Source organism: Hyla sarda, unplaced genomic scaffold (genome assembly GCF_029499605.1).
Source record: "Hyla sarda isolate aHylSar1 unplaced genomic scaffold, aHylSar1.hap1 scaffold_173, whole genome shotgun sequence".
In the NCBI taxonomy this organism is placed as follows: domain Eukaryota; kingdom Metazoa; phylum Chordata; class Amphibia; order Anura; family Hylidae; genus Hyla; species Hyla sarda.
Window position 1 is genome coordinate 305,071 of NW_026608371.1, and position 22,218 is coordinate 327,288.

At 50.7% G+C, this 22,218-nt stretch overlaps 1 protein-coding gene across 2 annotated transcripts in view; it reads right to left on the reverse strand.

Annotated features, from left to right (window-relative positions):
• LOC130312788 (T-lymphocyte activation antigen CD80-like) overlaps positions 1–22,218 on the reverse strand; it is an 80,022-nt gene that overhangs the window by 52,210 nt on the left and 5,594 nt on the right. For both annotated transcript variants that reach the window (XM_056552604.1, XM_056552603.1), the window contains exon 3: positions 8,628–8,978. In XM_056552604.1, coding sequence (XP_056408579.1) covers positions 8,628–8,978 — 351 coding nt within the window. The remainder of the gene's footprint in view (positions 1–8,627; positions 8,979–22,218) is intronic.

Consider the following 22,218-nt stretch of genomic DNA (forward strand, 5'->3'; position numbering starts at 1 on the left):
TGACTGAGGTAAAGGGGAGGTCTGCTGATGACTGAGGTAAAGGGGAGGTCTGCTGATGACTGAGGTAAAGGGAGGCCTGCTGATGACTGAGGTAAAGGGGAGGTCTGCTGATGACTGAGGGTTAAGGAGAGGTCTGCTGATGACTGAGGGTAAAGGAGAGGTCTGCTGATGACTGAGGGTAAAGGGGAGGTCTGCTGATGACTGAGGGTAAAGGGGAGGTCTGCTGATGACTGAGGGTAAAGGGGAGGTCTGCTGATGACTGAGGGTAAAGGGGAGGCCTGCTGATGACTGACGGTATAGGGGAGGTCTGCTGATGACTGAGGTAAAGGGGAGGCCTGCTGATGACTGAGGTAAAGGGGAGGCCTGCTGATGACTGAGGTAAAGGGGAGGCCTGCTGATGACTGAGGGTAAAGGGGAGGTCTGCTGATGACTGAGGTAAAGGGGAGGTCTGCTGATGACTGAGGTAAAGGGGAGGTCTGCTGATGACTGAGGGTAAAGGGGAGGCCTGCTGATGACTGAGGTAATAGGGAGGTCTGTTGATGACTGAGGGTAAAGGGCAGGCCTGCTGATTACTGAGGTAAAGGTGAGGCCTGCTGATAACTGAGGTAAAGGGGAGGTCTGCTGATGACTGAGGGTATAGGGGAGGTCTGCTGATGACTGAGGTAAAGGGGCGGTCTGCTGATGACTGAGGGTAAAGGGGAGGTCTGCTGATGACTGAGGGTATAGGGGAGGTCTGCTGATGACTGAGGGTAAAGGGGAGGCCTGATGATGACTGAGGGTATAGGGGAGGTCTGCTGATGACTGAGGTAAAGGGGAGGTCTGCTGATGACTGAGGTAAAGGGAGGCCTGCTGATGACTGAGGTAATGGGGAGGCCTGCTGATGACTGAGGTAAAGGGGAGGCCTGCTGATGACTGAGGGTAAAGGGGAGGTCTGCTGATGACTGAGGTAAAGGGGAGGTCTGCTGATGACTGAGGGTAAAGGGGAGGCCTGCTGATGACTGAGGTAATAGGGAGGTCTGTTGATGACTGAGGGTAAAGGGGAGGCCTGCTGATGACTGAGGTAAAGGGGAGGCCTGCTGATGACTGAGGGTAAAGGGGAGGTCTGCTGATGACTGAGGTAAAGGGGAGGTCTGCTGATGACTGAGGGTAAAGGGGAGGCCTGCTGATGACTGAGGTAATAGGGAGGTCTGCTGATGACTGAGGGTAAAGGGCAGGACAGCTGATGACTGAGGTAAAGGGGAGGCCTGCTGATAACTGAGGTAAAGGGGAGGTCTGCTGATGACTGAGGGTAAAGGGGAGGTCTGCTGATGACTGAGGGTAAAGGGGAGGTCTGCTGATGACTGAGGTAAAGGGGAGGTCTGCTGATGACTGAGGGTAAAGGGGAGGTCTGCTGATGACTGAGGGTATAGGGGAGGTCTGCTGATGACTGAGGGTAAAGGGGAGGCCTGCTGATGACTGAGGGTATAGGGGAGGTCTGCTGATGACTGAGGTAAAGGGAGGCCTGCTGATGACTGAGGTAATGGGGAGGCCTGCTGATGACTGAGGTAATGGGGAGGCCTGCTGATGATTGAGGTAAAGGGGAGGCCTGCTGATGACTGAGGGTAAAGGGGAGGTCTGCTGATGACTGAGGTAAAGGGGAGGTCTGCTGATGACTGAGGGTAAAGGGGAGGCCTGCTGATGACTGAGGTAATAGGGAGGTCTGTTGATGACTGAGGGTAAAGGGGAGGCCTGCTGATGACTGAGGTAAAGGGAGGCCTGCTGATGACTGAGGTAAAGGGAGGTCTGATGATGACTGAGGTAAAGGGGAGGTTTACTGATGACTGAGGGTAAAAGGGGAGGCCTGCTGATTACTGAATTACTGAGGGTAAAGGGCATGCCTGCTGATGACTGAGGTAAAGGGGAGGTCTACTGATGACTGAGGTAAAGGGGAGGTTTACTTATGACTGAGGTAAAGGGGAGGCCTGTTGATGACTGAGGTGAAGGGGAGGTCTGCTGATGACTGAGGTAAAGGGGAGGTCTGCTGAAGACTGAGGGTAAAGGGGAGGCCTGCTGATGACTGAGGTAATAGGGAGGTCTGTTGATGACTGAGGGTAAAGGGGAGGCCTGCTGATGACTGAGGTAAAGGGAGGCCTGCTGATGACTGAGGTAAAGGGAGGTCTGATGATGACTGAGGTAAAGGGGAGGTTTACTGATGACTGAGGGTAAAAGGGGAGGCCTGCTGATTACTGAGGGTAAAGGGCATGCCTGCTGATGACTGAGGTAAAGGGGAGGTCTACTGATGACTGAGGTAAAGGGGAGGTTTACTTATGACTGAGGTAAAGGGGAGGCCTGCTGATGACTGAGGTAAAGGGGAGGTCTGCTGATGACTGAGGTAAAGGGGAGGTCTGCTGATGACTGAGGTAAAGGGGAGGTCTGCTGATGACTGAGGTAAAGGGGAGGTCTGCTGATGTCTGAGGTAAAGGGAGGCCTGCTGATGACTGAGGGTAAAGGGGAGACCTGCTGATGACTGAGAGTAAAGGGGAGGTCTGCTATTGCTTGAGGGTAAAGGGAAGGCCTGCTGATGACTGAGGGTAAAGGGGAGGCCTGTTGATGACTGAGGGTAAAGGGGAGGCCTGCTGATGACTGAGGGTAAAGGGGAGGCCTGCTGATTGCTGAGGGAAAGGGGAGGTCTGCTGATGACTGAGGGTAAAGAGGAGGTCTGCTGATGACTGACGGTAAAGAGGAGGTCTGCTGATGACTGAGGTAAAGGGAGGCCTGCTGATGACTGAGGGTAAAGGAGAGGTCTGCTGATGACTGAGGGTAAAGGGGAGGCCTGCTGATGACTGAGGGTAAAGGGGAGGCCTGCTGATGACTGAGGGTAAAGGGGAGGCCTGCTGATGACTGAGGTAAAGGGGAGGCCTGCTGATGACTGAGGGTAAAGGAGAGGTCTGCTGATGACTGAGGGTAAAGGGGAGGTCTGCTGATGACTGAGGGTAAAGGGGAGGTCTGCTGATGACTGAGGGTAAAGGGGAGGTCTGCTGATGACTGAGGGTATAGGGGAGGTCTGCTGATGACTGAGGGTAAAGGGGAGGCCTGCTGATGACTGAGGGTATAGGGGAGGTCTGCTGATGACTGAGGTAAAGGGGAGGCCTGCTGATGACTGAGGTAAAGGGGAGGCCTGCTGATGACTGAGGTAAAGGGCAGGCCTGCTGATGACTGAGGGTATAGGGGAGGTCTGCTGATGACTGAGGTATAGGGGCAGTCTGCTGATGACTGAGGGTAAAGGGGAGGTCTGCTGATGACTGAGGGTATAGGGGAAGTCTGCTGATGACTGAGGGTAAAGGGGAGGCCTGCTGATGACTGAGGGTATAGGGGAGGTCTGCTGATGACTGAGGTAAAGGGGAGGTCTGCTGATGACTGAGGTAAAGGGAGGCCTGCTGATGACTGAGGTAATGGGGAGGCCTGCTGATGACTGAGGTAAAGGGGAGGCCTGCTGATGACTGAGGGTAAAGGGGAGGTCTGCTGATGACTGAGGTAAAGGGGAGGTCTGCTGATGACTGAGGGTAAAGGGGAGGCCTGCTGATGACTGAGGTAATAGGGAGGTCTGTTGATGACTGAGGGTAAAGGGGAGGCCTGCTGATGACTGAGGTAAAGGGGAGGCCTGCTGATGACTGAGGGTAAAGGGGAGGTCTGCTGATGACTGAGGTAAAGGGGAGGTCTGCTGATGACTGAGGGTAAAGGGGAGGCCTGCTGATGACTGAGGTAATAGGGAGGTCTGCTGATGACTGAGGGTAAAGGGCAGGCCTGCTGATGACTGAGGTAAAGGGGAGGCCTGCTGATAACTGAGGTAAAGGGGAGGTCTGCTGATGACTGAGGGTAAAGGGGAGGTCTGCTGATGACTGAGGTAAAGGGGAGGTCTGCTGATGACTGAGGGTAAAGGGGAGGTCTGCTGATGACTGAGGGTATAGGGGAGGTCTGCTGATGACTGAGGGTAAAGGGGAGGCCTGCTGATGACTGAGGGTATAGGGGAGGTCTGCTGATGACTGAGGTAAAGGGAGGCCTGCTGATGACTGAGGTAATGGGGAGGCCTGCTGATGACTGAGGTAATGGGGAGGCCTGCTGATGACTGAGGTAAAGGGGAGGCCTGCTGATGACTGAGGTAATGGGGAGGCCTGCTGATGACTGAGGTAATGGGGAGGCCTGCTGATGACTGAGGTAAAGGGGAGGCCTGCTGATGACTGAGGGTAAAGGGGAGGTCTGCTGATGACTGAGGTAAAGGGGAGGTCTGCTGATGACTGAGGGTAAAGGGGAGGCCTGCTGATGACTGAGGTAATAGGGAGGTCTGTTGATGACTGAGGGTAAAGGGGAGGCCTGCTGATGACTGATGTAAAGGGAGGCCTGCTGATGACTGAGGTAAAGGGAGGTCTGATGATGACTGAGTTAAAGGGGAGGTTTACTGATGACTGAGGGTAAAAGGGGAGGCCTGCTGATTACTGAGGGTAAAGGGCATGCCTGTTGATGACTGAGGTAAAGGGGAGGTCTACTGATGACTGAGGTAAAGGGGAGGTTTACTTATGACTGAGGTAAAGGGGAGGCCTGCTGATGACTGAGGTAAAGGGGAGGTCTGCTGATGACTGAGGTAAAGGGGAGGTCTGCTGATGACTGAGGTAAAGGGGAGGTCTGCTGATGACCGAGGTAAAGGGGAGGTCTGCTGATGTCTGAGGTAAAGGGAGGCCTGCTGATGACTGAGGGTAAAGGGGAGACCTGCTGATGACTGAGAGTAAAGGGGAGGTCTGCTATTGATTGAGGGTAAAGGGAAGGCCTGCTGATGACTGAGGGTAAAGGGGAGGCCTGTTGATGACTGAGGGAAAAGGGGAGGCCTGCTGATGACTGAGGGTAAAGGGGAGGCCTGCTGATTGCTGAGGGAAAGGGGAGGTCTGCTGATGACTGAGGGTAAAGAGGAGGTCTGCTGATGACTGACGGTAAAGAGGAGGTCTGCTGATGACTGATGGTAAAGGGGAGGCCTGCTGATGACTGAGGGTAAAGGGGAGGCCTGCTGATGACTGAGGGTAAAGGGGAGGCCTGCTGATGACTGAGGGTAAAGGGGAGGCCTGCTGATGACTGAGGGTAAAGGGGAGGCCTGCTGATGACTGAGGGTAAAGGGAGGCCTGCTGATGACTGAGGGTAAAGGGGAGACCTGCTGATGACTGAGAGTAAAGGGGAGGTCTGCTATTGATTGAGGGTAAAGGGAAGGCCTGCTGATGACTGAGGGTAAAGGGGAGGCCTGTTGATGACTGAGGGTAAAGGGGAGGCCTGCTGGTGACTGAGGGTAAAGGGGAGGCCTGCTGATTGCTGAGGGAAAGGGGAGGTCTGCTGATGACTGAGGGTAAAGAGGAGGTCTGCTGATGACTGAGGGTAAAGAGGAGGTCTGCTGATGACTGAGGGTAAAGGGGAGGCCTGCTGATGACTGAGGGTAAAGGGGAGGCCTGCTGATGACTGAGGGTAAAGGGGAGGCCTGCTGATGACTGAGGGTAAAGGGGAGGCCTGCTAATGACTGAGGGTAAAGGGAGGTCTGCTGATGACTGAGGGTAAAGGGGAGGTCTGCTGATGACTGAGGGTAAAGGGGAGGTCTGCTGATGACTGAGGGTAAAAGGGAGGCCTGCTGATGACTGAGGGTAAAGGGGAGGCCTGCTGATGACTGAGGTAAAGGGAGGCCTGCTGATGACTGAGGGTAAAGGGGAGGTCTGCTGATGACTGAGGTAAAGGGAGGTCTGCTGATGACTGAGGGTAAAGGGGAGGCCTGCTGATGACTGAGGTAAAGGGGAGGCCTGCTGATGACTGCGGTAAATGGGGAGGTCTCCCGATGACAGAGGTAAAGGGGAGGTCTCTTGATGACTGAGGTAAAGGGAAGGCCTGCTGATGGCTGAGGTGATAGTAAAGGGGAGGTCTCCTAATGACTGAGGTAAGGGGAGGCCTGCTGATGACTGAGGGTATAGGGGAGGCCTGCTGCTGACTGAGGTAAACGGGAAGTCTCCTGATGACTGAGATAAAGAGGAGGTCTCCTGATGACTGAGGTAAAGAGGAGGTCTCCTGATGACTGAGGTAAAGGGGAGGCCTGCTGATGACTGAGGTAAAGGGGAGGCCTGCTGATGACTGAGGTAAAGGGGAGGCCTGCTGATGACTGAGGTAAAGGGGAGGCCTGCTGATGACTGAGGGTAAAGAGGAGGTCTGCTGATGACTGAGGTAAAGGGGAGGTCTGCTGATGACTGAGGTAAAGGGGAGGTCTGCTGATGACTGAGGGTAAAGGGGAGGCCTGCTGATGACTGAGGTAATAGGGAGGTCTGTTGATGACTGAGGGTAAAGGGCAGGCCTGCTGATTACTGAGGTAAAGGGGAGGCCTGCTGATAACTGAGGTAAAGGGGAGGTCTGCTAATGACTGAGGGTAAAGGGGAGTTCTGCTGATGACTGAGGTAAAGGGGAGGTCTGCTGATGACTGAGGGTATAGGGGAGGTCTGCTGATGACTGAGGTAAAGGGGCGGTCTGCTGATGACTGAGGGTAAAGGGGAGGTCTGCTGATGACTGAGGTTATAGGGGAGGTCTGCTGATGACTGAGGGTAAAGGGGAGGTCTGCTGATGACTGAGGGTAAAGGGGAGGCCTGCTGATGACTGAGGTAATAGGGAGGTCTGTTGATGACTGAGGGTAAAGGGGAGGCCTGCTGATGACTGAGGTAAAGGGGAGGCCTGCTGATGACTGAGGGTAAAGGGGAGGTCTGCTGATGACTGAGGTAAAGGGGAGGTCTGCTGATGACTGAGGTAAAGGGGAGGCCTGCTGATGACTGAGGTAATAGGGAGGTCTGCTGATGACTGAAGGTAAAGGGCAGGCCTGCTGATGACTGAGGTAAAGGGGAGGCCTGCTGATAACTGAGGTAAAGGGGAGGTCTGCTGATGACTGAGGGTAAAGGGGAGGCCTGCTGATGACTGAGGTAATAGGGAGGTCTGTTGATGACTGAGGGTAAAGGGGAGGCCTGCTGATGACTGAGGTAAAGGGAGGCCTGCTGATGACTGAGGTAAAGGGAGGTCTGATGATGACTGAGGTAAAGGGGAGGTTTACTGATGACTGAGGGTAAAAGGGGAGGCCTGCTGATGACTGAGGTAAAGGGGAGGTCTACTGATGACTGAGGTAAAGGGGAGGTTTACTTATGACTGAGGTAAAGGGGAGGCCTGCTGATGACTGAGGTAAAGGGGAGGTCTGCTGATGACTGAGGTAAAGGGGAGGTCTGCTGATGACTGAGGTAAAGGGGAGGTCTGCTGATGACTGAGGTAAAGGGGAGGTCTGCTGATGTCTGAGGTAAAGGGAGGCCTGCTGATGACTGAGGGTAAAGGTTAGACCTGCTGATGACTGAGAGTAAAGGGGAGGTCTGCTATTGATTGAGGGTAAAGGGAAGGCCTGCTGATGACTGAGGGTAAAGGGGAGGCCTGCTGATTGCTGAGGGATAGGGGAGGTCTGCTGATGACTGAGGGTAAAGAGGAGGTCTGCTGATGACTGACGGTAAAGAGGAGGTCTGCTGATGACTGATGGTAAAGGGGAGGCCTGCTGATGACTGAGGGTAAAGAGGAGGTCTGCTGATGACTGACGGTAAAGAGGAGGTCTGCTGATGACTGATGGTAAAGGGGAGGCCTGCTGATGACTGAGGGTAAAGGGGAGGCCTGCTGATGACTGAGGGTAAAGGGGAGGCCTGCTGATGACTGAGGGTAAAGGGGAGGCCTGCTGATGACTGAGGGTAAAGGGAGGTCTGCTGATGACTGAGGGTAAAGGGGAGGTCTGCTGATGACTGAGGGTAAAAGGGAGGCCTGCTGATGACTGAGGGTAAAGGGGAGGCCTGCTGATGACTGAGGGTAAAGGGGAGGTCTGCTGATGACTGAGGGTAAAAGGGAGGCCTGCTGATGACTGAGGGTAAAGGGGAGGTCTGCTGATGACTGAGGTAAAGGGAGGTCTGCTGATGACTGAGGGTAAAGGGGAGGCCTGCTGATGACTGAGGGTAAAGGGGAGGCCTGCTGATGACTGAGGGTAAAGGGGAGGCCTGCTGATGACTGAGGGTAAAGGGAGGTCTGCTGATGACTGAGGGTAAAGGGGAGGTCTGCTGATGACTGAGGGTAAAGGGGAGGTCTGCTGATGACTGAGGGTAAAAGGGAGGCCTCCTGATGACTGAGGTAAACGGGAAGTCTCCTGATGACTGAGATAAAGAGGAGGTCTCCTGATGACTGAGGTAAAGAGGAGGTCTCCTGATGATTGAGGTAAAGGGGAGGCCTGCTGATGACTGAGGTAAACGGGAAGTCTCCTGATGACTAAGATAAAGAGGAGGTCTCCTGATGACTGAGGTAAAGAGGAGGTCTCCTGATGACTGAGGTAAAGAGGAGGTCTCCTGATGACTGAGGTAAAGAGGAGGTCTCCTGATAACTGAAGTAAGGAGGAGGCCTGCTGATGACTGAGGTAAGGAGGAGGTCTCCTGATGACTGAGGTAAAGAGGAGGTCTCCTGATGACACGCAAAGGACTGATTTAAGGGTTAGGGTGCTTATGACAGGTTTGGTGCTATAGTTATAGGGTGCTCTAACCGTACACAGAAGCTCTAGGGCAGCATGTCCTCACCTCTGACCTCCAGCTGTGTTTCAGTGATCTTGGGGTCCTGATTGGTGTTGCGCAGTCTGATGCACTTGTATTCGCCGCTGTCCTGGAGGGAGAGGTTGCTCAGGGTGAGGTTGTAGTTCCCATCTTGTAACCCCTCAGGATTGAAGTGAGCGCGACCCCTAAAGATCTCACTGACATATCTTGTATCCACCTTCCCCGCTATGATCGTGGCCACCACCAGATCCTCCGGAACATTCTTCTTCTGCCAGTACACGGTGAACTCCTCTATAGAGCCCGACGGCTGATGGTGGACACAGGGCAACTCCACCGAACCCTGCAGGGGGCCCACCACACCCCAGATGAACCGACAACCTGCCAGATAGAAGGTGGCATAAAAAAGTCATCACATGACAGGGCGGTATAGAAGAGTCATCACATGTCACATGGAGGGCGGTATAGAAGAGTCATCACATGTCACATAGAGGGCGGTATAGAAGAGTCATCACATGTCACATAGAGGGCGGTATAGAAGAGTCATCACATGTCACATAGAAGGCGGTATAGAAGAGTCATCACATGTCAGAGGGCGGTATAGAAGAGTCATCACATGTCACATAGAGGGCAATATAAAAGAGTCATCACATGTCAGAGGGCGGTATAGAAGAGTCATCACATGTCACATAGAGGGCGGTATAGAAGAGTCATCACATGTCACATAGAGGGCGGTATAAAAGAGTCATCACATGTCACATAGAGGGCGGTATAGAAGAATCATTACATGTCACATAGAGGGCGGTATAGAAGAATCATTACATGTCACATAGAGGGCGGTATGAAAGAGTCATCACATGTCACATAGAGGGCGGTATAGAAGAGTCATCACATGTCAGATAGAGGGCGGTATGAAAGAGTCATCACATGTCACATAGAGGGCAGTATAGAAGAGTCATCACATGTCAGATAGAGGGTGGTATAAAAGAGTCATCACATGTCACATAGAGGGCGGTATAGAAGAATCATTACATGTCACATAGAGGGCGGTATAGAAGAATCATTACATGTCACATAGAGGGCGGTATAGAAGAGTCATCACATGTCACATAGAAGGCGGTACAGAAGAATCATTAAATGTCACATAGAGGGCGGTATAGAAGAGTCATCACATGTCACATAGAGGGCGGTATAGAAGAGTCATCACATGTCACATAGAGGGCGGTATAGAAGAGTCATCACATGTCACATAGAGGGCGGTATAGAAGAATCATTACATGTCACATAGAGGGCGGTATAGAAGAGTCATCACATGTCACATAGAAGGCGGTACAGAAGAATCATTAAATGTCACATAGAGGGCGGTATAGAAGAGTCATCACATGTCACATAGAGGGCGGTACAGAAGAATCATTAAATGTCACATAGAAGGCGGTATAGAAGAGTCATCACATGTCACATCGAGGGCGGTATAGAAGAGTCATCACATGTCACATAGAGGGCGGTATAGAAGAGTCATCACATGTCACATAGAGGGCGGTACAGAAGAATCATTAAATGTCACATAGAAGGCGGTATAGAAGAGTCATCACATGTCACATCGAGGGCGGTATAGAAGAGTCATCACATGTCACATAGAGGGCGGTATGAAAGAGTCATCACATGTCACATAGAGGGCGGTATAGAAGAGTCATCACATGTCACATAGAGGGCGGTATAGAAGAGTCATCACATGTCACATAGAGGGCGGTATAGAAGAGTCATCACATGTCACATAGAGGGCGGTATAGAAGAGTCATCACATGTCACATAGAGGGCGGTACAGAAGAATCATTAAATGTCACATAGAAGGCGGTATAGAAGAGTCATCACATGTCACATCGAGGGCGGTATAGAAGAGTCATCACATGTCACATAGAGGGCGGTATGAAAGAGTCATCACATGTCACATAGAGGGCGGTATAGAAGAGTCATCACATGTCACATAGAGGGCGGTATAGAAGAGTCATCACATGTCACGTAGAGGGCGGTACAGAAGAATCATTAAATGTCACATAGAGGGCGGTATAGAAGAGTCATCACATGTCACATAGAGGGCGGTATAGAAGAGTCATCACATGTCACATAGAGGGCGGTATAGAAGAGTCATCACATGTCACATAGAGGGCGATATGAAAGAGTCATCACATGTCACATAGAGGGCGGTATAGAAGAGTCATCACATGTCACATAGAGGGCGGTATAGAAGAGTCATCACATGTCACGTAGAGGGCGGTATAGAAGAATCATCACATGTCACATAATGGACGGTATAAAAGAGTCATCACATGTCACATAGAGGGCGGTATAGAAGAGTCATCACATGTCACATAGAGGGCGGTATAGAAGAGTCATCACATGTCACATAGAGGGCGGTATAAAAGAGTCCTCACATGTCACATAGAGGGCGGTATAGCAGAGTCATCACATGTCACATAGAGGGCGGTATAGCAGAGTCATCACATGTCACATAGAGGGCGGTATAGAAGAGTCATCACATGTCACATAGAAGGCGGTATAGAAGAGTCATCACATGTCACATAGAGGGCGGTATAGAAGAGTCATCACATGTCACATAGAGGGCGGTATAGAAGAGTCATCACATGTCACATAGAGGGCGGTATAAAAGAGTCCTCACATGTCACATAGAGGGCGGTATAGCAGAGTCATCACATGTCACATAGAGGGCGGTATAGCAGAGTCATCACATGTCACATAGAGGGCGGTATAGAAGAGTCATCACATGTCACATAGAAGGCGGTATAGAAGAGTCATCACATGTCACATAGAGGGCGGTATAGAAGAGTCATCACATGTCACATAGAGGGCAGTATAGCAGAGTCATCACATGTCACATAGAGGGCGGTATAGCAGAGTCATCACATGTCACATAGAGGGCGATATAGAAGAGTCATCACATGTCACATAGAAGGCGGTATAGAAGAGTCATCACATGTCACATAGAGGGCGGTATAGAAGAGTCATCACATGTCACATAGAGGGCGGTATAGAAGAGTCATAACATGTCACATAGAGGGCGGTATAGAAGAATCATTACATGTCACATAGAGGGCGGTATGAAAGAGTCATCACATGTCACATAGAGGGCGGTATAGAAAAGTCATCACATGTCACATAGAGGGCGGTATAGAAGAGTCATCCCATGTCACGTAGAGGGCGGTATAGAAGAATCATTACATGTCACATAGAGGGCGGTATGAAAGAGTCATCACATGTCACATAGAGGGCGGTATAGAAGAGTCATCACATGTCACATAGAAGGCGGTATAGAAGAGTCATCACATGTCAGATAGAGGACGATATAGAAGAGTCATCACATGTCACATAGAGGGCTGTATAAAAGAGTCATCACATGTCAGATAGAGGACGGTATAAAAGAGTCATCACATGTCAGATAGAGGACGGTATAGAAGAGTCATCACATGTCACATAGAGGGCGGTATAAAAGAGTCATCACATGTCACATAATGGACGGTATAAAAGAGTCATCACATGTCACATAGAGGGTGGTATAGAAGAGTCATCACATGTCACATAGAGGGCGGTATAGAAGAGTCATCACATGTCACATAGAGGGCCGTATAAAAGAGTCGTCACATGTCACATAGAGGGCGGTATAGAAGAGTCATCACATGTCACATAGAGGGCGGTATAGAAGAGTCATCACATGTCACATAGAGGGCGGTATAGCAGAGTCATCACATGTCACATAGAGGGCGGTATAAAAGAGTCATCACATGTCACATAGAGGGCGGTATAGAAGAGTCATCACGTCACATAGAGGGCGGTATAGAAGAATCATTACATGTCACATAGAGGGCGGTATGAAAGAGTCATCACATGTCACATAGAGGGCGGTATAAAAGAGTCCTCACATGTCACATAGAGGGTGGTATAGAAGAGTCATCACATGTCACATAGAGGGCGGTATAGAAGAGTCATCACATGTCACATAGAGGGCGGTATAAAAGAGTCATCACATGTCAGATAGAGGGCGGTATAGAAGAGTCATCACATGTCACATAGAGGGCGGTATAAAAGAGTCCTCACATGTCACATAGAGAGCGGTATAGAAGAATCATTACATGTCACATAGAGGGCGGTATAGAAGAGTAATCACATGTCACATAGAGGGCGGTATAGAAGAGTCATTATATGTCACATAGAGGGCGGTATAAAAGAGTCATCACATGTCACATGGAGGGCGGTATAAAAGAGTCATCACATGTCACATAGAGGGCGGTATAAAAGAGTCATCAAATGTCACATAGAGGACGGTAGAGAAGAGTCATCACATGTCACATAGAGGGCGGTATAGAAGAGTCATCACATGTCACATAGAGGGCGGTATAGAAGAGTCATCACATGTCACATAGAGGGCGGTATAGAAGAGTCATCACATGTCACATAGAGGGCGGTATAGAAGAGTCATTACATGTCACAGAGGGCGGTATAGAAGAGTCATCACATGTCACACAGAGGGCGGTATAGAAGAGTCATCACATGTCACATAGAGGGCAGTATAGAAGAGTCATCACATGTCACATAGAGGGCGGTATAGAAGAGTCATCACATGTCACATAGAGGACGGTATGAGGGGGGTCACATATGAGGGGGGGTGACATATCTCTTCTGTCTAGTGAGGTGGAGATGAAAGAGTAAATCTCTGGTGAAGAACCCACAAAGCTCCTGAAATAACCTGAAACTGATAAAAGTAATGAATAAAATGGCTGAGAATTACCCGATGATAGACATGACCTCTAACACAAAAACACAATAATGACCCTGTCCTGGACACAAATAATGGTCTCTGAGCCTAATATTTGGTCACACAACCTTCTGAGGTTATCAATACAATCCAAAGAGTCCTGTAAAACTCAATGAGACGTCTCAGGTGTGATGGTGTATTCTCCAGACTGCAGGTATCTGTAACGTTGCTGGATGCGGATCCTCTAACCTGTGTGGCAGATGACAAGGGCCGTATCGGGGAGCGGAGTCTAAGGTGCCGCTGGTCTTCACCAGAGACAGCCGCAAGGCAGGATGGACTTGCTGTGGCAGGCGACACCCAGGTCACTACCCTCGATACGACTCGACCACACAGGTAATTGGGCAAAGTGGGGTTCCGGAGGATGAGACAGAGGCGTAGTCGGACTTAGCAGAAGGTCAAGGCAGGTGGCAATGATGCGTTGTCAAATAACGTAGCGGAAGGGTCAAAATACATGGGCAAGGCAAACAGACAATTGGGAACGCTTAATCTCAGGGTAGGGGCGCTGAAGATCCAGCAGGGAAGTGTGGGAGGTGGAGGAACTGAGCCACAGGTGTTACTTAATTATATGGCATACTGGCCCTTTAAATTTCCGAGCTCCGGGGTGCGAGCACCCTACGGGACAGGGACACAACTACGCCGGAGCAGAGAGGCATAGGAGGTGGCAGGAGGAGCATGAGGTAAGTGACGGGCTGGGATTCACATGCGGGCGCATCCCACAATGCGAATCCCAGCCCCTCTGGCAACAGAAGGAGACGGGCCATAGCGGAGGCAGGTGAGAAGCGGGTCGCGATTTGCATGCAGGTGCGTCCTGCGATGTGAACCGTGGCTCAGACAGGAGAGCGAGGAAGTGAGCGCTCACAATCGGAGTGCGGACCGGAGCGCTCACCGTGAGAGTATCTTGGCCTCATAAGATCCTGCTCCAGATGTGTCAGGAGTGAAGATATCTTCTCCAGACTGCAGGTATCTTGGCTCCTCCTCATAAGATCCTGCTCCAGATGTCTCAGGGGTGAAGATATCTTCTCCAGACTGCAGGTATCTTGGCTCCTCCTCATAAGATCCTGCTCCAGATGTCTCAGGTGTCTTCTCCAGACTGAAGGTATCTTGGCTCCTCCTCATCAGATCCTGCTCCAGATGTCTCAGGTGTCTTCTCCAGACTGCAGGTATCTTGGCTCCTTCTCATAAGATCCTGCTCCAGATGTGTCAGGAGTGAAGATATCTTCTCCAGACTGCAGGTATCTTGGCTCCTCCTCATAAGATCCTGCTCCAGATGTCTCAGGGGTGAAGATATCTTCTCCAGACTGCAGGTATCTTGGCCCACTCCTCATAAGATCCTGCTCCAGATGTCTCAGGGGTGAAGGTGTCTTCTCCAGACTGCAGGTATCTTGGCTCACTCCTCATAAGATCCTGCTCCAGATGTCTCAGGGGTGAAGGTGTCTTCTCCAGACTGCAGGTATCTTGGCTCCTTCTCATAAGATCCTGCTCCAGATGTGTCAGGAGTGAAGATATCTTCTCCAGACTGCAGGTATCTTGGCTCCTCCTCATAAGATCCTGCTCCAGATGTCTCAGGGGTGAAGATATCTTCTCCAGACTGCAGGTATCTTGGCCCACTCCTCATAGGATCCTGCTCCAGATGTCTCAGGGGTGAAGATGTCTTCTCCAGACTGCAGGTATCTTGGCCCACTCCTCATAAGATCCTGCTCCAGATGTCTCAGGGGTGAAGATGTCTTCTCCAGACTGCAGGTATCTTGGCTCCTCCTCATAAGATCCTACTCCAGATGTATCAGGAGTGAAGATATCTTCTCCAGACTGCAGGTATCTTGGCCCACTCCTCATAAGATGCTGCTCCAGATGTCTCAGGGGTGAAGGTGTCTTCTCCAGACTGCAGGTATCTTGGCTCCTCCTCATAAGATCCTGCTCCAGATGTCTCAGGTGTGAATGTGTCTTCTCCAGACTGCAGGTATCTTGGCTCATCCTCATAAGATCCTGCTCCAGATTTCTCAGGGGTGAAGATGTCTTCTCCAGACTGCAGGTATCTTGGCCTTCTCCTCATAGGATCCTGCTCCAGATGTCTCAGGGGTGAAGATGTCTTCTCCAGACTGCAGGTATCTTGGCCCACTCCTCATAAGATCCTGCTCCAGATGTCTCAGGGGTGAAGGTGTCTTCTCCAGACTGCAGGTATCTTGGCTCCTCCTCATAAGATCCTGCTCCAGATGTCTCAGGGGTGAAGGTGTCTCCTCCAGACTGCAGGTATCTTTGCTCCTCCTCATCAGATCCTGCTCCAGATGTCTCAGGTGTCTTCTCCAGACTGCAGGTATCTTGGCTCCTTCTCATAAGATCCTGCTCCAGATGTCTCAGGTGCCTTCTCCAGACTGAAGGTATCTTGGCTCCTCCTCATCATATCCTGCTCCAGATGTCTCAGGGGTGAAGGTGTCTTCTCCAGACTGCAGGTATCTTGGCCCACTCCTCATAAGATCCTGCTCCAGATGTCTCAGGGGTGAAGGTGTCTTCTCCAGACTGCAGGTATCTTGGCTCCTCCTCATAAGATCCTGCTCCAGATGTCTCAGGGGTGAAGATGTCTTCTCCAGACTGCAGGTATCTTGGCCGACTCCTCATAAGATCCTGCTCCAGATGTCTCAGGGGTGAAGATGTCTTCTCCAGACTGCAGGTATCTTGGCCTTCTCCTCATAAGATCTGCTTCAGATGTCTCAGGGGTGAAGATGTCTTCTCCAGACTGCAGGTATCTTGGCCTCCTCCTCATAAGATCCTGCTCCAGATGTCTCAGGGGTGAAGGTGTCTTCTCCAGACTGCAGGTATCTTGTACTCCTCATAAGATCCTGCTCCAGATGTCTCAGGGGTGAAGGTGTCTTCTCCAGACTGCAGGTATCTTGGCCCACTCCTCATTAGATCCTGCTCCAGATGTCTCAGGGGTGAAGATGTCTTCTCCAGACTGCAGGTATCTTGGCCCACTCCTCATAAGATCCTGCTCCAGATGTCTCAGGGGTGAAGGTGTCTTATCCAGACTGCAGGTATCTTGGCTCCTCCTCATAAGATCCTGCTCCAGATGTCTCAGAGGTGAAGATGTCTTCTCCAGACTGCAGGTATCTTGGCCCACTCCTCATAAGATCCTGCTCTAGATGTCTCAGGGGGGAAGATGTCTTCTCCAGACTGCAGGTATCTTGGTCCACTCCTCATAAGATCCTGCTCCAGATGTCTCAGGTGTGAAGGTGTCTTCTCCAGACTGCAGGTATCTTGGCTCCTCCTCATAAGATCCTGATCCAGATGTCTCAGATGTGAAGGTGTCTTCTCCAGACTGCAGGTATCTTGGCTCCTCCTCATCAGATCCTGCTCCAGATGTCTCAGGGGTGAAGGTGTCTTCTCCAGACTGCAGGTATCTTGGCTCCTCCTCATAAGATTCTGCTCCAGATGTCTCAGGGGTGATGGTGTCTTCTCCGGACTGGAGGTATCTTGGCCTCCTCCTCATAAGATCCTGCTCCAGATGTCTCAGGGGTGAAGATGTCTTCTCCAGACTGCAGGTATCTTGGCTCCTCCTCATAAGATTCTGCTCCAGATGTCTCAGGGGTGAAGATGTCTTCTCCAGACTGCAGGTATCTTGGCCTCCTCCTCATAAGATCCTGCTCCAGATGTCTCAGGGGTGACAATGTCGTCTCCAGACTGCAGGTATCTTGGCTCCTCCTCATAAGATCCTGCTCCAGATTTCTCAGGGGTGAAGATGTCTTCTCCAGACTGCAGGTATCTTGGCCCACTACTCATAAGATCCTGCTCCAGATGTCTCAGGGGTGAAGGTGTCTTCTCCAGACTGCAGGTATCTTGGCTCCTCCCCCATAAGATCCAGCTCCAGATGTCTCAGGGGTGAAGATGTCTTCTCCAGACTGCAGGTATCTTGGCCCACTCCTCATAAGATCCTGCTCCAGATGTCTCAGGGGTGAAGGTGTCTTCTCCAGACTGCAGAGATCTTGGCCCACTCCTCATAAGATCCTGCTCCAGATGTCTCAGGGGTGAAGGTGTCTTCTCTGGATTATTGGCTATCTTGGCTCACTCCACATAAGATCCTGCTCCAGATGTCTCAGGGGTGAAGGTGTCTTCACTGGACTATAGGTATCTTGGCTCCTCCTCATAAGATCCTGCTCCAGATGTCCCAAAGGTGAAGGTGTCTTCTCCAGACTGCAGCGATCTTGGCTCCTCCTCATAAGATCCTGCTCCAGATGTCTCAGGGGTGAAGGTGTCTTCTCCAGACTGCAGGTATCTTGGCTCCTCCTCATAAGATCCTGCTCCAGATGTCTCAGGGGTGAAGGTGTCTTCTCCAGACTGCAAGTATCTTGACCACTCCTAATAAGATCCTGCTCCAGATATCTCAGGGGTGAAGGTGTCTTCTCTGGATTTTTGGTATCTTGGCCTCCTCATAAGATCCTGCTCCAGATGTCTCAGGGGGGAAGGTGTCTTCTCCAGACTGCGGGTATCTTGGCCACTCCTAATAAGATCCTGCTCCAGATGTCTCAGGGGTGAAGGTGTATTCTCTGGATTTTTGGTATCTTGGCCCACTCCTCATAAGATCCTGCTCCAGATGTCTCAGGGATGAAGGTGTCTTCTCCAGACTGCAGGTATCTTGTCCACTCCTAATAAGATCCTGCTCCAGATGTCTCAGGGGTGAAGGTGTCTTCTCTGGATTTTTGGTATCTTGGCCTCCTCATAAGATCCTACTCCAGATGTCTCAGGGGTGAAGGTGTCTTCTCCAGACTACGGGTATCTTGGCCACTCCTAATAAGATCCAGCTCCAGATGTCTCAGGGGTGAAGGTGTCTTCTCTGGATTTTTGGTATCTCAGCCCACTCCTCATAAGATCCTGCTCCAGATGTCTCAGGGTTGAAGGTTTCTTCTCCAGACTGCGGGTATCTTGGCCACTCCTAATAAGATCCTGCTCCAGATGTCTCAGGGGTGAAGGTGTCTTCTCTGGATTTTTGGTATCTTGGCCCACTCCTCATAAGATCCTGCTCCAGATGTCTCAGGGTTGAAGGTGTCTTCTCCAGACTGCAGGTTAACCTCATTTCACAGATGTTCTATAGGATTCAGATCAAGGCTTATAGAAGACACCACAAAATGCCAATGTTTTGCTCCATTCTTGGGTGTTATTTGCTCTGTTTTTGGCCATTATTCTGTTGGAGGACCCAGGTCCTGTGACTTAGACCAAGCTTCCTGACACTGGGAATAACATTTCCTTAATAATGGCCGAAACACGCAGCCAGGACAACTAAGGAGCCAAACATACAGCCAGGGCAATGAAGGAGCTGAAACACACAGACAGGGCAACTAAGGAGCCAAAACACACAGCCAGGGCAACTAAGGAGCTGAAACACACAGCCAGGGCAACTAAGGAGCCAAAACACACAGCCAGGGCAACTAAGGAGCCAAAACACACAGCCAGGGCAACTAAGGAGCCAAAACACACAGCCAGGGCAGCTAAGGAGCCAAAACACACAGACAAGACAACTAAGGAGCCAAAACACACAGGCAGGGCAACTAAAGAGCTAATACACACAGCCAGGGCAACTAAGGAGCCAAAACACACAGACAAGGCAACTAAGGAGCCAAAACACACAGCCAGGGCAACTAAAGAGCCAAAACACACAGCCAGGGCAACTAAAGAGCCAAAACACACAGCCAGAGCAACTAAGGAGCTGAAAAATACAGCCAGGGCAACAAGGTGCCAAAACACACAGCCAGGGCAACTAAGGAGCCGCACCGTAAGAAGCATCTCAAGGTCCTGGAATGGCCTAGTCAGTCTCCAAACCTGAATCCAATAGAAAATCTTTGGAATGAGCTGAAAGTCCATATTTCCCAGTGACAGCCACAAAACCTGAAGGATCTGGAGAAGGTCTGTATGGAGGAGTGCGCCAAAATCCCTGCTGCAGTGTCTGCAAGCCTGGTGAAGAACTACACGAAACGTTTCATCTCTGTAACTGCAAACAAAGGTTTCTGCACCAAATATAAGTTCTGCTGTTCTGATGTATCAAATACTTATGTCATGCAATAAAATGCAAATTAATTGTTTAAAAAAATCATACAATGTAATTTTCTGAATTTTTGCTTTTGATTCCGTTTCTCACAGTTGAAGAGAAAATATGATGAAAATGACCGCCCTCTACATGTATTGTACGGAGGAAAACCTGCAAAATCGTCAGCGTATCAAATACTTCTTCTCCCCAGTGTAGATCTGATGGGACTTGTCATAAAGCTCCAGTGTCGTCCCCTCTGTCCTCATTCTCCCAGGACCTTTGTGGTTGTCATTTTAGAAAGTTCCAGTTTTGGTTCTTTCTAATTTGCTCTCAGCAGTGGTGTCCTCCTCGCCCTCTACTATTAAGTCCACTTTGGCTCAAACAGTGACGGATGGTGCAATCTGACCCTGATGGGCTTCACCTTAGCAGTCACCTCTAATGTCTTTGGAACTTTTTCTGGGTTATTTTGGTGACCATTTGTATTTTCTGTTTCTTTGATTTGACATCAGCTTTCCTCCTTTGGCCACATCCAGGGAGGTTCTCTACAGTCTGGGGGGGGAGGAGGTTGCCTACAGTCCAGGGGGAGGAGGTTGTCTACAGTCCAGGAGGTTGTCTGCAGTGCAGAGGAGGTTGTCTACAGTCCAGGGGGAGGAGGTTGTCTACAGTCCAGGGGAGTTTGTCTACAGTCCAGGGGAGGAGGTTGTCTACAGTTCAGGAGGTTGTCTACAGTCCAGGGGAGGTTGTCTACAGTCCTCGGAAGATTATCTAAAGTCCGAGGGAGGTTGTCTACAGTCCAGGGGAGGAGGTTGTCTACAGTCCAGTGGGAGTTTGTCTACAGTCCAGGGGGAGGTTGTCTACAGTCCAGGGGCAGGTTGTCTACAGTCCAGGAGGTTGTCTACAGTCCGGGGAATTGTCTACAGTCCAGGGGAGGTTGTTTTTTGGTGACCATTTGTAATCTCTGTTTGTTTGACATCAATTTTCCTCCTTTGGCCACATCCAGGGAGGTTCTCTACAGTGGGGGGAGGGGGGGGGGGGGAGGTTGTTTACAGTCCAGGAGGTTGTCTGCAGTCCAGAGGAGGTTGTCTACAGTCCAGGGGGAGGAGGTTGTCTACGGTCCAGGGGAGTTTGTCTACAGTCCGGGGGAGGAGTTTGTCTACAGTCCAGGGGAGGAGGTTGTCTACAGTTCAGGAGGTTGTCTACAGTCTGGGGGAGGTTGTCTACAGTCCAGGGGAGGAGTTTGTCTAAAGTCCAGGAGGTTGTCTACAGTCCGGGGGAGGTTGTCTACAATCCGGGGGAGATTATCTAAAGTCCGAGGGAGGTTGTCTACAGTCCGGGGAAGGTTGTCTACAGTCCGGGGGAGGTTATCTACAGTCCGGAGGAGGTTGTCTACAGTCCGGGGGAGGTTGTCTACAGTCCGGGGAGGTTATCTACAGTCCGGGGGAGGTTATCTACAGTCCGGGGAGAGGTTGTCTACAGTCCGGGGGGAAATTGTCTACAGTACGGGGGGAGGTTGTCTACAGTCTGGGGGAAGGTTATCTTCAGTCCAGGGGGAGGTTGTCTACAGTCCGGGGGAGGTTGTCTACAGTCTGGGGGAGGAGGTCGTCTGCAGTCCAGGAGAGGAGTTGTCTACAGTCCAGGGGGAGGTTGTCTTCTGTCCAGGGGGAGGTTGTCTACAGTCTGGGGGAGGAGGTTGTCTACAGTCCAGGGGGAGGTTGTCTGCTGTCCAGGGGAGGAGGTTGTCTACATTTCGGGGGAGGAGGTTGTCTACACTCCGGGGGAGGAGTTGTCTACAGTCCAGGGGGAGTTTGTCTACAGTCCAGGGGGAGGTTGTCTACAGTCTAGAGGCAGGTTGTCTACAGTCCAGGAGGTTGTCTACAGTCCGGGGGAGGAGTTTGTCTACAGTCCAGGAGGTTGTCTACAGTCCGGGGAATTGTCTACAGTCCAGGGGAGGTTGTCTACAGTCCAGGGGAGGTTGTCTACAGTTGGGGGAGGAGGTTGTCTACAGTCTGTGGGAGTAGGTTGCCTACAGTCTCGGGGAGGTTTTCTACACTCCTGGGGGGAGGTTGTCTACAGTCCAGGAGGTTATCTACAGTCAGGGGGAGGTTGTCTACAGTCCGGGGAAGGGAGGGGGTTTATATATATATATATATATATATATATATATATGTGTGTGTGTGTTTACAGCTGGTAGAGTGAGGAAAAAAAGTATTTAGTCAGCCACTAATTGTACAAGTTCTCCCACTTATAAAGATGAGAGGCTGTAATTTTCACCATAGATTATAACCTCAACTATGAGAGACAGAATGAGAAAAAAAATCCATAAAATCACATTGTCTGATTTTTACAGAATTTATTTGCAAATTATGGAGGAAAATAAGTAGTTGGTCAATAAGAAAAGTTCATCTCAATACTTTGTTATATCCCCTTTATTGACAATGACAGAGGTCAAACGTTTTCTGTCTTCACAAGGTTCTCACACACTGTTGTTGGTATTTTGGCCCATTCCTCCATGCAGATCTCCTCTAGAGCAGTGATGTTTTGGGGCTGTTGCTGGGCAACATGGACTTTCAACTCCCTTCAAAGGTTTTCTATGGGGTTGAGATCTGGAGACTGGCTAGGCCACTCCAGGACCTTGAAATGCTTCTTACGAAGCCTCTCCTTTGTTGCCCTGGTGGTGTGTTTGGGATCATTGTCATGCTGAAAGACCCATACACGTTTCATCTTCAATGTCCTTGATGATGGAATGAGGTTTTCACTCAAAATCTCACGATACATGGCCCCAT